The sequence below is a fragment of the Oncorhynchus kisutch genome, linkage group LG19, assembly GCF_002021735.2.
Source record: "Oncorhynchus kisutch isolate 150728-3 linkage group LG19, Okis_V2, whole genome shotgun sequence".
Classification (NCBI taxonomy): domain Eukaryota; kingdom Metazoa; phylum Chordata; class Actinopteri; order Salmoniformes; family Salmonidae; genus Oncorhynchus; species Oncorhynchus kisutch.
The window spans coordinates 54,594,000-54,609,423 of NC_034192.2; the positions used below are offsets into that span (position 1 = coordinate 54,594,000).

General features: G+C 46.7%; 1 protein-coding gene across 2 annotated transcripts in view; it reads left to right on the forward strand.

Moving 5' to 3' along the window:
• Window positions 1-12,216, forward strand: part of LOC109896526 (SH3 domain and tetratricopeptide repeat-containing protein 2-like) — a 34,123-nt gene extending 21,907 nt beyond the window's left edge. Inside the window, exons 11-20 of one of the 2 annotated variants that reach the window (XM_031797891.1) lie at window positions 778-914; window positions 2,181-2,231; window positions 2,885-3,141; window positions 3,406-3,600; window positions 3,905-4,206; window positions 4,471-4,702; window positions 6,220-6,546; window positions 8,798-9,018; window positions 10,670-10,836; window positions 11,607-12,216. In XM_031797891.1, the coding sequence (XP_031653751.1) occupies window positions 778-914; window positions 2,181-2,231; window positions 2,885-3,141; window positions 3,406-3,600; window positions 3,905-4,206; window positions 4,471-4,702; window positions 6,220-6,546; window positions 8,798-9,018; window positions 10,670-10,836; window positions 11,607-11,788 (2,071 nt within the window). In that variant the 3' untranslated portion in view covers window positions 11,789-12,216. The remainder of the gene's footprint in view (window positions 1-777; window positions 915-2,180; window positions 2,232-2,884; window positions 3,142-3,405; window positions 3,601-3,904; window positions 4,207-4,470; window positions 4,703-6,219; window positions 6,547-8,797; window positions 9,019-10,669; window positions 10,837-11,606) is intronic. The other variant, XM_031797890.1, reaches the window with a different exon arrangement.
• Window positions 12,217-15,424: the final 3,208 nt, after the last annotated feature.

Genomic DNA, 15,424 nt, shown 5'->3' on the forward strand with positions numbered 1-15,424 from the left:
GGATAGAGGGATGGAGGTGTAAAGAGATGGGCTGTGATGGAGGGATGGAGGGATGGAGGGATGGAGGGATAGAGGGATGGAGGTGTAAAGAGATGGGCTGCGATGGAGGGATGGAGGTGTAAAGAGATGGAGGGATGGAGGGATGGAGGGATGGAGGTGTAAAGAGATGGGCTGCGATGGAGGGATGGAGGGTTGGAGGTGTAAAGAGATTGCTGGGATGGAGGTGTAAAGAGATGGGCTGCGATGGAGGGATGGAGGGATGGAGGTGTAAAGAGATGGAGGGATGGATGTGTAAAGAGATGGAGGGATGGAGGTGTAAAGAGATGGAGGGATGGAGGTGTAAAGAGATGGAGGGATGGAGGTATAAAGAGATGGGCTGCGATGGAGGGATGGAGGGATGGAGGTGTAAAGAGATGGAGGGATGGAGGTGTAAAGAGATGGAGGGATGGAGGTGTAAAGAGATGGAGGGATGGATGTGTAAAGAGATGGAGGGATGGAGGGATGGAGGTGTAAAGAGATGGAGGGATGGAGGGATGGAGGTGTAAAGAGATTGAGGGATAGAGGGATGGAGGTGTAAAGAGATGGAGGGATGGAGGGATGGAGGTGTAAAGAGATGGAGGGATGGAGGGATGGATGGAGGTGTAAAGAGATGGAGGGATGGAGCGATGGAGGGGTGGTTGAGAGCAGAGTCATGTGGGTGATAATGCTTCCTTTGTCTCTCCCCCTCCCTCTCTCTGCCCTCTCTCTACTCTCTCGCTCTCTCTTCCTCCCTCTCAGAGATGGACAACTTGTGTTTCTGACTGAGGAGGAACGTGCGTCTCTGTCCCAGGTTAACCCCTGTAGTACTGAGCCCAGAGACAGTGACCTCCTAGAGAGACTCTTCTCCTCTGACATCAGTACTGTCTACAAACTAGGTAGGGGGAGGATCACTCAGTCTATACAGTATAGGGAATTAATGAGTTCTGTCAGACTACTGTAGGTAGGGAACCACAGTGTTTTACTGAGTACTGTCAGACTACTGTAGGTAGAGAACCACTGTGTTATACTGAGTACTGTCAGACTACTGTAGGTAGAGAACCACTGTGTTTTACTGAGTACTGTCAGACTACTGTAGGTAGGGAACCACTGTGTTATACTGAGTACTGTCAGACTACTGTAGGTAGAGAACCACGGTGTTTTACTGAGTACTGTCAGACTACTGTAGGTAGGGAACCACTTTGTTATACTGAGTACTGTCAGACTACTGTAGGTAGGGAACCACTGTGTTATACTGAGTACTGTCAGACTACTGTAGGTAGAGAACCACTGTGTTATACTGAGTACTGTCAGACTACTGTAGGTAGAGAACCACTGTGTTATACTGAGTACTGTCAGACTACTGTAGGTAGAGAACCACTGTGTTATACTGAGTACTGTCAGACTACTGTAGGTAGAGAACCACTGTGTTTTACTGAGTACTGTCAGACTACTGTAGGTAGAGAACCACTGTGTTATACTGAGTACTGTCAGACTACTGTAGGTAGGGAACCGCTGTGTTATACTGAGTACTGTCAGACTACTGTAGGTAGAGAACCACTGTGTTTTACTGAGTACTGTCCGACTACTGTAGGTAGAGAACCACTGTGTTTTACTGAGTACTGTCAGACTACTGTAGGTAGAGAACCACTGTGTTATACTGAGTACTGTCAGACTACTGTAGGTAGAGAACCACGGTGTTATACTGAGTACTGTCAGACTACTGTAGGTAGGGAACCATGGTGTTATACTGAGTACTGTCAGACTACTGTAGGTAGAGAACCACGGTGTTATACTGAGTACTGTCAGACTACTGTAGGTAGGGAACCACGTTGTTATACTGAGTACTGTCAGACTACTGTAGGTAGAGAACCACGGTGTTATACTGAGTACTGTCAGACTACTGTAGGTAGAGAACCACGGTGTTATACTGAGTACTGTCAGACTACTGTAGGTAGGGAACCACTGTGTTATACTGAGTACTGTCAGACTACTGTAGGTAGAGAACCACTGTGTTATACTGAGTACTGTCAGACTACTGTAGGTAGGGAACCACTGTGTTATACTGAGCACTGTCAGACTACTGTAGGTAGAGAACCACTGTGTTTGTATGTATGTAAACTTGTGAAAAGGCAGTTAAATATATGCATGTGTTCTTCCCACAGACAGACTGGATCAGTCTGATTTTACGTACATCAGAAACCAACCTGAACAAGGTTAGTAATACGTTATCTAAACAACAAGGTAATATTATGTTTATTAAAAGTTCATACGTTGTTTATCAGATTCTTAATACAACGACAGCTGAATGGTAGAGTACTGTTTAGAGGCCATTATAAACTGTGCGGTTCCAGCCCTGAATGCTGATTGGTTGACAGCTGTGGTATATCAGACCGTACACCACGGGTGTGACAAAACATGTATTTTTAGTGCTCTAATTATTGTGGTAGCCAGTTTATAATAGCAATTAGGCACCTCAGGGGTTTGTGGTATATGGCCAAAATACCACGGCTAAGGGCTATGTCCAGAGGAACGTATACCAAACTCCCTCATGTCTTATTGCTTATATCCTTCTGTCTCAGTCAAACTCTTTTCTTCCCTGTTTAGGAGGAGAGAAGGAAACTAATAATGTTTACCTTTTTGCATATATGACATTTTACAAGGGAGAGAATATTGTATTATTTTGTTGAGAAAGCAGTATACACATAGCTGCACCAAGCTGAACTGCTAGTACAATTGACTTTGACAGCCAAGGATGTTTCATAGCCACATTTCTAATGCAGTTTACTTGAACAATGTACATTACATTGAGTTTCATATGCAGTGTATCTAAAACCTTTCACTCAGTGTTCATATTTTTCTCTCTCAGAGCATAAGCCCCCCACCAGTAGCCGGCAGTCCATCATCTCAGAGAAGAGTGACGCTACACTCCCATACCACTTCTCCTACGCACCCCAGAATGCTGTAGGGCGTGGCGGTGACGGGGAGTTGCTGTCCTTCAGTCTGGACGACACCTTCAGAGAGATGAACGAGTTCCAGGATGACCCACCCCTTTTCCTGGAGGAGGGGGAGGAGTCGGAGGTCTGTGACCCCACCTTGACCCTGCTCAACATGCATCACTTTCAGGTGAGAGGTCACAGGTTCACTGTTTAGAAATCAAAAGGATTTAGACATGTCTGGTTCATATAATTCACTTGTGTTCTCCTCTCCTCTCCTCTCCTCTCCTCTCCTCTCCTCTCCTCTCCTCTCCTCTCCTCTCCTCTCCTCTCCTCTCCTCTCCTCTCCTCTCCTCTCCTCTCCTCTCCTCTCCTCTCCTCTCCTCTCCTCTCCTCTCCTCTCCTCTCCTCTCCTCTCCTCTCCTCTCCTCTCCTCTCCTCTCCTCTCCTCCAGGAGGACTTCCTGCCCCTGTATGACCTCCACCACTCATTCCTGTGGCTGACGTTCTCAGGGCAGAGTGAGGAGGAGTTACTGGGCCACCTGGAGATTGTCAGGGAGGGGGCCAAGAGAATGGGCATGGCCTGGGCACACCGACGGGCATGCTTCCTACTGGGGAGGCTCTGCGCCAAGAAGCTCAAGTACTCCCAGGTAGGGCAGAAGGGAGGAACACTAGAGTACGCATACATGGACACAGCAGACACACACACACACACACACATACACACACACACACACACACACACACACACACACACACACACACACACACACACACACACACACACACACATACACACACACACACACACACACACACACACACACACATGTACAAACACACATGTACAAACACATACATTTATGCATGCACTCACACACACAAACACACATGCATAACATGAGTGTGCTCTTTAATGTACTTCAATGTCCTTTTCTCACCCCTCTGTCCCAGGCCCGTGTGTATTACGAGGAAGCCCTTGGAGTCTCTGTCGACGGTTTCTCTGACCTCCCTCTCCTCATCGCCCTCTACACCAACCTCACAGCCATCTACCTCAAACAGAAGATGGCCGACAAGCTGCCCCCGGCCCTGGAGAAGGCCAGTGCTCTGCTCCTCTGTCTCCCCAGCCACACCTTCACTTCCCTGGATGAGTTTGAGCTGCTGAAGCTGGTGCTGCGGAGGTCTGTGGTGGAAGGGAACAAACACCTGGAGGCACGGGCCTGCTATCTCACCGCCAGCCTCTTCCTGCTCCTTAGGTTGGTGTTGTCTGTGTTGTCAATGCTCCCAAATGGCATCCAATTCCCTATATAGTGTAATACTTTTCACCAGGTCCCATAGTGCTCTGGTCAAAGGTAATGCACTATATAGGGAATAAGGATGCTATTTTGGACACAACCTATGTACCTTGTTTTTATATATTTTTAATACACACACTGTATCACTTTTATGTGATTGTTGTATAATTAAAAGTTTGTTATAAATCAAGTATGTAATCCTTATTATTACAATTATTATTATAGAAAGATAGATGATGCCCTGCCCTTCGCAGAGCGTCTCCAGTTCCTCACTGTTACCCTGTCTGCTGAGGAGGGGCGCCCCATCGCCCCCCTGGACCTCAACTGGCTCCTGTCCCGGCTCTACCACCGTAAATACATGCCCTACCTGGCCCTGGCATCCCTCAGCCTGGACACTGGACAGGATCACTCACTACAGGACGCCTTCCACAGGATAGAACTGTTCAGCAGGAACTCGGTAAGCTATGGTTTGTTTGTTAAGCAATCACTTTCTAATGTTTCAAAAACAAATGAAATATTACTACACAGTATACATCAGACTGGACCCTGTCTGTCAAAGATAATTCATAAAAATCCAAATCACTTCACAGATCTTGATTGTAAAGGGTTTAAACACAGTTTCCCATGCTTGTTCAATGAACCATTAACAATGAATGAACAAGCACCTGTGGAATGGTTGTTAAGACACTAACAGCTTACACTGAAGAGGCCTTCCTACTGACTCTGAAAAACACAGAAAGAAAGATGCCCAGGGTCCCTTCTCATCTGCGTGAACGTGCCTTAGGCATGCTGCAAGGAGGCATGAGGACTGCAGATGTGGCCAGGGCAATAAATTGCAATGTCTGTGCTGTGTCTGTACTGTGAGACACTAAGACAGCGCTACAGGGAGACAGGATGGACAGCTGATCATCTTCGCAGTGGCAGACTATGTGTAACAACACCTGCACAGGATCGGTACATCCAAACATCACACCTGTGGGACTGGAACACGCAATCCCTCCATCAGTGCTTAGACTGTCCACAATAGGTTGAGAGAGACTGGACTGAGGGCTTGTAGGCCTGTTGTAAGGCAGATCCTCACCAGACATCCCTGTCAACAACGTTGCCTATGGGCACAAACCCACCTTCGCTGGATCAGACAGGACTGACAAAAAGGGCTCTTCACTGACGAGTCGCTGTTTTGTCTCACTAGGGGTGATGGTCGAATTCGCGTTTATCGTCAAAGGAATGAGCGTTACACCGAGGCCTGTACTTTGGAGCGGGATCGACTTGGAGGTGGAGGGTCTGTCATTGTCTGGAGCGGGGTGTCACAGCATCATCAGACTGAGCTCGTTGTCATTGCAGACAATCTCAACGCTGTGCGTTACAGGGACGACATCCTCTTCCCTCATGTGGTATCCTTCCTGCAGGCTCATCCTGACATGACCCTCCAGCATGACAATGCTACCAGCCATACTGCTCGTTCTGTGCGTGATTTCCTGCAACAAGACAGGAATGTCAGTGTTCTGCCATGGCCAGCGAACAGCCCGAATCTCAAATCCCATTGAGCACGTCTGGGACATGTTGGATCGGAGGGTGAGGGCTAGGGCCATTCTCCCCAGAAATGTCCGGGAACTTGCAGGTGCCTTGGTGGAAGAGTTGGGTAACATCTCACAGAAAGAACTGGCAAATATGGTGCAGTGCATGAGGAGGAGATGCACGGCGGTACTTAATGCAGCTGGTGGCCACACCAGATACTGACTGTTACTTTTGATTTTGAACCCCCCCTTTGTTCAGGGACACATTATTCAATTTCTGTTAGTCACATATCTGTGGAACTTGTTCAGTTTATGTCTCAGTTGTTGAATCTTGTTATGTTCATTCAAATATTTACACATTTAGTTTGCTGAAAATAAACGCAGTTGACAGTGAGAAGACGTGTCTTTTTTGCTGAGTTTTAATTCTTCAAATGTTTTACATGTAAATGTTTCATAGGTACGTCTGAACCCGCGATGGAAAGAAGGGACGTCTCTTCTCCCAGCCCAGATCGTGGTGTACCTGCAGCAGGCTTTGGCAATTGCGGAGCGGGGTGACGACCTTAAGACCCAGAGAGACCTATGTCTGGGCCTGGCCTGTGTTTACCAGCAACACGGGGCCCTGGAGAAGGCCCTGCCCTGTGCCCAGCAGGCTGTACAGACTGGGGGCGGTATTAACGAGGAGGAGGGGTTTGAGGCGTCAGTACTGCTGGGATGGCTGTTAGTCCTGACGGGACAGCCTGAGAGGGCACAGAACACCTTGCAGCCACTATTACAGTCTCTAGAGGTAACTACTGTCTCTACAGGTCACTACAGTCTCTCTGGTAACTACAGTCTCTACAGGTAACTACAGTCTCTCTGGTAACTACAGTCCCTACAGGGAACTACAGTCTCTACAGGTAACTACTGTCTCTACAGGTAACTACAGTCTCTCTGGTAACTACAGTCTCTACAGGTAACTACTGTCTCCACAGGTAACTACTGTCTCTACAGGTAACTACAGTCTCTACAGGTAACTACAGTCTCTCTGGTAACTACAGTCTCTACAGGTAACTACTGTCTCTACAGGTAACTACCGTCTCTCTGGTAACTACAGTCTCTACAGGTAACTACAGTCTATACAGGTAACTACAGTCTCTCTGGTAACTACAGTCCCTACAGGTAACTACAGTCTCTACAGGTAACTCCAGTCTCTCAGGTAACTACAGTCTCTACAGGTAACTACAGTCCCTACAGGTAACTACAGTCTCTACAGGTAACTACACTCTCTCAGGTAACTGCATTCTCTCAGGTAACTACAGTCTCTCATGTAACTACAGTCTCTCAGGTAACTACAGTCTCTACAGTTAACTACTGTCTCTACAGGTAACTACAGACTCTCAGGTAACTATAGTCTCTATAGGTAACTACAGTCTCTCAGGTAACTACAGTCTCTATAGGTAACTACAGTCTCTACAGGTAACTACAGTCGCTATAGGTAACTACAGTCTCTACAGGTAACTACAGTCTCTACAGGTCACTACAGTTTCTCTGGTAACTACAGTCTCTCAGGTAACTACAGTCTATATAGGTAACTACAGTCTCTACAGGTAACTACAGTCTATACAGGTAACTACAGTCTCTCTGGTAACTACAGTCCCTACAGGTAACTACAGTCTCTACAGGTAACTACAGTCTCTCAGGTAACTACATTCTCTCAGGTAACTACAGTCTCTACAGGTAACTACAGTCCCTACAGGTAACTACAGTCTCTACAGGTAACTACACTCTCTCAGGTAACTGCATTCTCTCAGGTAACTACAGTCTCTACAGTAACTACAGTCTCTACAGGTAACTACAGTCTCTACAGGTAACTACAGTCTCAGGTAACTACAGTCTCTAAAGGTAACTACAGTCTCTACAGGTAACTACAGTCTCTACAGGTAACTACAGTCCCTACAGGTAACTACCGTCTCTACAGGTAACTACACTCTCTCAGGTAACTGCGTTCTCTCAGGTAACTACCGTCTCTACAGGTAACTACAGTCTCTACAGGTAACTACAGTCTCTACAGGTAACTACAGTCTCAGGTAACTACAGTCTCTAAAGGTAACTACAGTCTCTACAGATTAACTACAGTCTCTCATGTAACTACAGTCTCTCAGGTAACTACAGTCTCTACAGTTAACTACTGTCTCTACAGGTAACTACAGTCTCTCAGGTAACTACAGTCTCTATAGGTAACTCCAGTCTCTACAGGTAACTACAGTCTCTACAGGTCACTACAGTTTCTCTGGTAACTACAGTCTCTCAGGTAACTACAGTCTCTATAGGTAACTACAGTCTCTACAGGTCACTACAGTTTCTCTGGTAACTACAGTCTCTCTGGTAACTACAGTCTCTCAGGTAACTACAGGCTCTACAGGTAACTACAGTCTCTACAGGTCACTACAGTTTCTCTGGTAACTACAGTCTCTCTGGTAACTACAGTCTCTACAGGTAACTACAGTCTATACAGGTAACTACAGTCTCTCTGGTAACTACAGTCCCTACAGGTAACTACAGTCTCTACAGTTAACTACTGTCTCTACAGGTAACTACAGTCTCTCAGGTAACTACAGTCTCTATAGGTAACTACAGTCTCTACAGGTAACTACAGTCTCTACAGGTCACTACAGTTTCTCTGGTAACTACAGTCTCTCAGGTAACTACAGTCTCTATAGGTAACTACAGTCTCTACAGGTAACTACAGTCTCTACAGGTCACTACAGTTTCTCTGGTAACTACAGTCTCTCTGGTAACTACAGTCTCTCAGGTAACTACAGTCTCTACAGGTAACTACAGTCTCTACAGGTCACTACAGTTTCTCTGGTAACTACAGTCTCTCTGGTAACTACAGTCTCTCTGGTAACTACAGTCTCTACAGGTAACAATATCTCTACAATATTATGAGTATCATCATCACCACCTGCTCGAGTTACAGTAGTTTTTAACAGGACTTGTAAAGATCTTGTAATCAATGAATCAATCAAACCTCTATCTCCTTTCTCACCTTGCAGGGAACCGACAGCCCGACCCAGAGGGGAGTGATCCACAACCTGCTGGCTCTGTGTCTGCGGCAGCAGGGTGGCATCCCCGAAGCCGGCAGCCACCTCCACCATGCCCTCACCATCTCCAGGGAGAGTGGCAACCAGAGGAACCAGGCCCTGGCCCTCGCCAACCTGGGCTGCCTGGCACTGGGCGTGGGGGCACCCACACTGGCAGAACGATTCCTATTCAGGTCAGCATGGAGGGAGGGTGTGTGTGTGTGTGCGCGTGCGTGTGCATGCGCTTGCGTGCTCGTGCGTGCAGCGTGCGTGTGTGTGTGTGTGTGTATACAGTAGGTGACTGCGTACATGCGTGCTTGTTACATTTGTAATAATATGAATCCTTTCCTGGTCGAGTTAGTGTCTGTATCTCTACACGGTTGTAGCCTGTTAAATGAGAGGGACTGTTTCCTACTGTGTGGCCCTCAGGTCTCTGTGGTTGTAGCCTGTTAGATGAGAGGGACTGTTTCCTACTGTATGGCCCTCAGGTCTCTGTGGTTGTAGCCTGTTAAATGAGAGGGACTGTTTCCTACTGTGTGTCCCTCAGGTCTCTGTGGTTGTAGCCTGTTAGATGAGAGGGACTGTTTCCTACTGTATGGCCCTCAGGTCTCTGTGGTTGTAGCCTGTTAAATGAGAGGGACTGTTTCCTACTGTATGGCCCTCAGGTCTCTGTGGTTGTAGCCTGTTAAATGAGAGGGACTGTTTCCTACTGTATGGCCCTCAGGTCTCTGTGGTTGTAGCCTGTTAGATGAGAGGGACTGTTTCCTACTGTATGGCCCTCAGGTCTCTGTGGTTGTAGCCTGTTAAATGAGAGGGACTGTTTCCTACTGTATATCCCTCAGGTCTCTGTGGTTGTAGCCTGTTAGATGAGAGGGACTGTTTCCTACTGTATGTCCCTCAGGTCTCTGTGGTTGTAGCCTGTTAGATGAGAGGGACTGTTTCCTACTGTATGGCCCTCAGGTCTCTGTGGTTGTAGCCTGTTAAATGAGAGGGACTGTTTCCTACTGTATGGCCCTCAGGTCTCTGTGGTTGTAGCCTGTTAAATGAGAGGGACTGTTTCCTACTGTATGGCCCTCAGGTCTCTGTGGTTGTAGCTTGTTAGATGAGAGGGACTGTTTCCTACTGTATGGCCCTCAGGTCTCTGTGGTTGTAGCCTGTTAAATGAGAGGGACTGTTTCCTACTGTATGGCCCTCAGGTCTCTGTGGTTGTAGCTTGTTAGATGAGAGGGACTGTTTCCTACTGTATGGCCCTCAGGTCTCTGTGGTTGTAGCCTGTTAAATGAGAGGGACTGTTTCCTACTGTATGGCCCTCAGGTCTCTGTGGTTGTAGCCTGTTAAATGAGAGGGACTGTTTCCTACTGTATGGCCCTCAGGTCTCTGTGGTTGTAGCCTGTTAAATGAGAGGGACTGTTTCCTACTGTATGGCCCTCAGGTCTCTGTGGTTGTAGCCTGTTAAATGAGAGGGACTGTTTCCTACTGTATGGCCCTCAGGTCTCTGTGGTTGTAGCCTGCTAAATGAGAGGGACTGTTTCCTACTGTATGGCCCTCAGGTCTCTGTGGTTGTAGCCTGTTAGATGAGAGGGACTGTTTCCTACTGTATGGCCCTCAGGTCTCTGTGGTTGTAGCCTGTTAAATGAGAGGGACTGTTTCCTACTGTATGTCCCTCAGGTCTCTGTGGTTGTAGCCTGTTAGATGAGAGGGACTGTTTCCTACTGTATGGCCCTCAGGTCTCTGTGGTTGTAGCCTGTTAGATGAGAGGGACTGTTTCCTACTGTATGGCCCTCAGGTCTCTGTGGTTGTAGCCTGTTAAATGAGAGGGACTGTTTCCTACTGTATGTCCCTCAGGTCTCTGTGGTTGTTCCTGGAGATCTGGGAGAGTCCCGTTGACGAGGAACACGTCCAGACCTACCTATGGTTGGGGCGGAGCTACAAGGACAGGGGGAGGAGCCAGGATGCCAGGCTGTGTTATGAGATGGGCCTCCTCATCTCCCTCCAGGCCAGGAATCTACCCAGTAAATATCACTGTCAAAACTAACCCGAAACCTAAACCTAACCTTAACGCTAGTTCAAACAAAACTACGAAAACAATTAATCACGATCATGTAAATCAAAAGTAGCTACTATCTGAACGTTTGCCTCTGTCTTCTTCTGTCTCTGTCCTCTTGTGTGTCTGTCCTCTTATGTCTCTGTCCTCTGGTGTCTGTGTCCTCTGGTGTCTGTGTCCTCTTGTGTCTGTCCTCTGTTGTCTTGTGTCTCTGTTGTCTGGTGTCTCTGTCCTCTTGTGTCCTGTGTCCTCTTGTGCCTCTGTCCTCTGACCTCTTGTGTCTCTGTCCTCTTGTGTCTCTGTCTTCTGTCCTCTTGTGTCTCTGTCCTCTCGTTTCTCTGTCATCTTGTGTCTCTGTCCTCTTGTGTCTCTGACCTCTGACCTCTTGTGTCTCTGTCCTCTCGTTTCTCTGTCATCTTGTGTCTCTGTCCTCTGGTGTCTCTGTCCTCTGTCCTCTTGTTTCTCTGTCCTCCTGTGTCTCTGTCTTCTGTCCTCTGTCTTCTATCCTCTGTCCTCTTATGTCTGTCCTGTGTCCTCTTGTGTGTCTGCCCTCTTGTGTCTCTGTCTTCTGTCCTCTGTCTTCTGTCCTCTGTCCTCTTGTGTCTCTGTCCTCTGTCTTCTGTCCTCTTGTGTCTCTGTCCTCTGTCCTCTGTCCTATGTCCTCTTGTGCCTACCTGTGTCCTCTTGTGTCTCTGTCCTCTTGTGTCTCTGTCCTCTTGTGTGTGTCTCTCTCTCTAGGTCAGATGGTGGTGGCTAAAGTCCTGAGTCGTCACTATGCCGACGTGCTGTTGTATGGACAGAGTATCCTCTACTATGAGCACTGTGTGTCTGTGTCCAGGGACCTGAAGGACAAGAGACTAGAGGGAGAATATCTAGAGATCCTCAGTAGCCTCTACCTGTCCCTCAATACTGAGAAGTAGGTTTATATATCTGTCTGTCTCTACCTCTCCCTCAATACTGAGAAGTAAGTTTATATATCTGTCTGTCTCTACCTGTCCCTCAATACTGAGAAGTAGGTTTATATATCTGTCTGTCTCTAGCTCTCCCTCAATACTGAGAAGTAGGTTTATATATCTGTCTGTCTCTACCTGTCCCTCAATACTGAGAAGTAGGTTTATATATCTGTCTGTCTCTACCTGTCCCTCAATACTGAGAAGTAGGTTTATATATCTGTCTGTCTCTACCTGTCCCTCAATACTGAGAAGTAGGTTTATATATCTGTCTGTCTCTACCTGTCCCTCAATACTGAGAAGTAGGTTTATATATCTGTCTGTCTCTACCTGTCCCTCAATACTGAGAAGTAGGTTTATATATCTGTCTGTCTCTACCGCTCCCTCAATACTGAGAAGTAGGTTTATATATCTGTCTCAATTTCGATCTCTCTCTATGTGTCTATCAATTCAATTGAATTCAATTCAAGGGCTTTATTGGCATGGGAAACATGTGTTAACATTGCCAAAGCAAGTGAGGTAGACAACATACAAAGTTAATATATAAAGTGAAAAACAACAAAAATTAACAGTAAACATTACACATACAGAAGTTTCAAAACAGTAAAGACATTACAAATGTCATATTATATATATATACAGTGTTTTAGCAATGTACAAATGGTTAAAGGACACAAGATAAAATAAATAAGCATAAATATGGGTTGTATTTACAATGGTGTTTGTTCTTCACTGGTTGCCCTTTTCTCGTGGCAACAGGTCACAAATCTTGCTGCTGTGATGGCACACTGTGGAAAAACTGTGGAGTTTTCGAATTCTTTGTGGATCTGTGTAATCTGAGGGAAATATGTCTCTCTAATATGGTCATACATTGGGCAGGAGGTTAGGAAGTGCAGCTCAGTTTCCACCTCATTTTGTGGGCAGTGAGCACATAGCCTGTCTTCTCTTGAGAGCCATGTCTGCCTACGGCGGCCTTTCTCAATGGCAAGGCTATGCTCACTGAGTCTGTACATAGTCAAAGCTTTCCTTAATTTTGGGTCAGTCACAGTGGTCAGGTATTTTGCCGCTGTGTACTCTCTGTGTAGGGCCAAATAGCATTCTAGTTTGCTCTGTTTTTTTGTTAATTCTTTCCAATGTGTTAAGTAATTATCTTTTTGTTTTCTCTTGATTTGGTTGGGTCTAATTGTGCTGCTGTCCTGGGGCTCTGTAGGGTGTGTTTGTGTTTGTGAACAGAGCCCCAGGACCAGCTTGCTTAGGGGACTCTTCTCCAGGTTCATCTATCTGTAGGTGATGGCTTTGTTATGGAAGGTTTGTGAATCGCTTCCTTTTAGGTGGTTGTAGAATTTAAAGGCTCTTTTCTGGATTTGGATAATTAGTGGGTATCGGCCTAATTCTGCTCTGCATGCATTATTTGGTGTTCTACGTTGTACACGGAGGATATTTTTGCAGAATTCTGCGTGCAGAGTCTCAATTTGGTGTTTGTCCCATTTTGTGAAGTCTTGGTTGGTGAGCGGACCCTCTCTCCCTCTCTGTCTATCTCTCTCTCTGTGTCTATCTCTCTCTCTGTGTCTATCTCTCTCTGTGTCTATCTCTCTCTGTGTCTGTCTCTCACTGTGTCTATCTCTCTCTCTGTGTCTCTCTCCCTCTCTGTCTATCTCTCTCTGTGTGTCTATCTCTCTCTATGTGTCTATCTCTCTCTCTGTGTCTATCTCTCTCTCTGTGTCTATCTCTCTCTCTGTGTCTCTCTCTCTCTCTCTCTCTGTGTCTCTCTCTCTGTGTCTCTCTCTCTCTCTGTCTTTCCCTCTGTGTCTCTCTCTCTCTCTGTCTTTCCCTCTGTGTCTATCTCTCTCTGTGTCTCTCTCTCTCTGTGTCTATCTCTCTGTGTCTATCTCTCTCTCTGTGTCTATCTCTCTCTGTGTCTATCTCTCTCTGTGTCTATCTCTCACTGTATCTATCTCTCTCTCTCTGTCTCTCTCCCTCTCTGTGTCTATCTCTCTCTCTATGTGTCTATCTCTCTCTCTGTGTCTCTCTCTCTGTGTCTATCTCTCTCTCTGTCTATCTCTCTCTCTGTGTCTCTCTCTCTCTGTGTCTATCTCTCTCTGTGTCTATCTCTCTCTCTCTCTGTGTCTATCTCTCACTGTGTCTATCTCTCTCTGTGTCTATCTCTCACTGTGTCTATCTCTCTCTGTGTCTATCTCTCTCTCTCTGTGTCTATCTCTCACTGTGTCTCTCTCTCTGTGTCTCTCTCTGTGTGTCTCTCTCTCTCTCTCTCTCTGTGTCTCTCTCTCTCTCTCTGTGTCTCTCTCACTCTGTGTCTCTCTCTCTGTGTGTCTCTCTCTCTGTGTCTCTCTCTCTGTGTCTCTCTCTCTCTGTGTCTCTCTCTCTCTGTGTGTCTCTCTCTCTGTGTCTCTCTCTCTCTGTGTCTCTCTCTCTGTGTCTCTCTCTCTCTGTGTCTCTCTCTCCTCTGTGTCTCTCTCTCTCTGTGTCTCTCTCTCTCTGTGTCTCTCTCTCTGTGCTCTCTTCTGTGTCTCTCTCTCTCTGTGTCTCTCTCTCTGTGTCTCTCTCTCTCTGTGTCTCTCTCTCTCTGTGCTCCTCTCTCTGTGTCTCTCTCTCTGTGTCTCTCTCTCTCTCTGTGTCTCTCTCTATCTGTGTCTCTCTCTCTGTGTCGCTCTCTCTGTGTCTCTCTCTCTGTGTCTCTCTCTCTCTCTCTCTCTCTCTGTGTCTCTCTCCCTCTCTGTCTATCTCTCTCTGTGTGTCTATCTCTCTCTATGTGTCTATCTCTCTCTCTGTGTCTATCTCTCTCTCTGTGTCTATCTCTCACTCTGTGTCTCTCTCTCTCTCTCTCTCTGTGTCTCTCTCTCTGTGTCTCTCTCTCTCTCTCTGTCTTTCCCTCTGTGTCTCTCTCTCTCTCTGTCTTTCCCTCTGTGTCTCTCTCTCTGTGTCTCTCTCTCTCTGTGTCTATCTCTCTGTGTCTCTCTCTCTCTCTGTGTCTATCTCTCTCTGTGTCTATCTCTCTCTGTGTCTATCTCTCACTGTATCTATCTCTCTCTCTCTGTCTCTCTCCCTCTCTGTCTATCTCTCTCTGTGTGTCTATCTCTCTCTATGTGTCTATCTCTCTCTCTATGTGTCTATCTCTCTCTCTGTGTCTCTCTCTCTGTGTCTATCTCTCTCTCTGTCTATCTCTCTCTCTGTGTCTATCTCTCTCTGTGTCTATCTCTCTCTCTCTGTGTCTATCTCTCACTGTGTCTATCTCTCTCTGTGTCTATCTCTCACTGTGTCTATCTCTCTATGTGTCTATCTCTCTCTCTCTGTGTCTATCTCTCACTGTGTCTCTCTCTGTGTCTCTCTCTGTGTGTCTCTCTCTCTCTCTCTCTCTGTGTCTCTCTCTCTCTCTCTGTGTCTCTCTCTCTCTGTGTCTCTCTCTCTGTGTGTCTCTCTCTCTGTGTCTCTCTCTCTGTGTCTCTCTCTCTCTCTGTGTCTCTCTCTCTCTGTGTCTCTCTCTCTCTGTGTCTCTCTCTCTGTGTCTCTCTCTCTCTGTGTCTCTCTCTCTCTGTGTCTCTCTCTCTCTGTGTATCTCTCTCTCTGTGTCTCTCTCTCTGTGTCTCT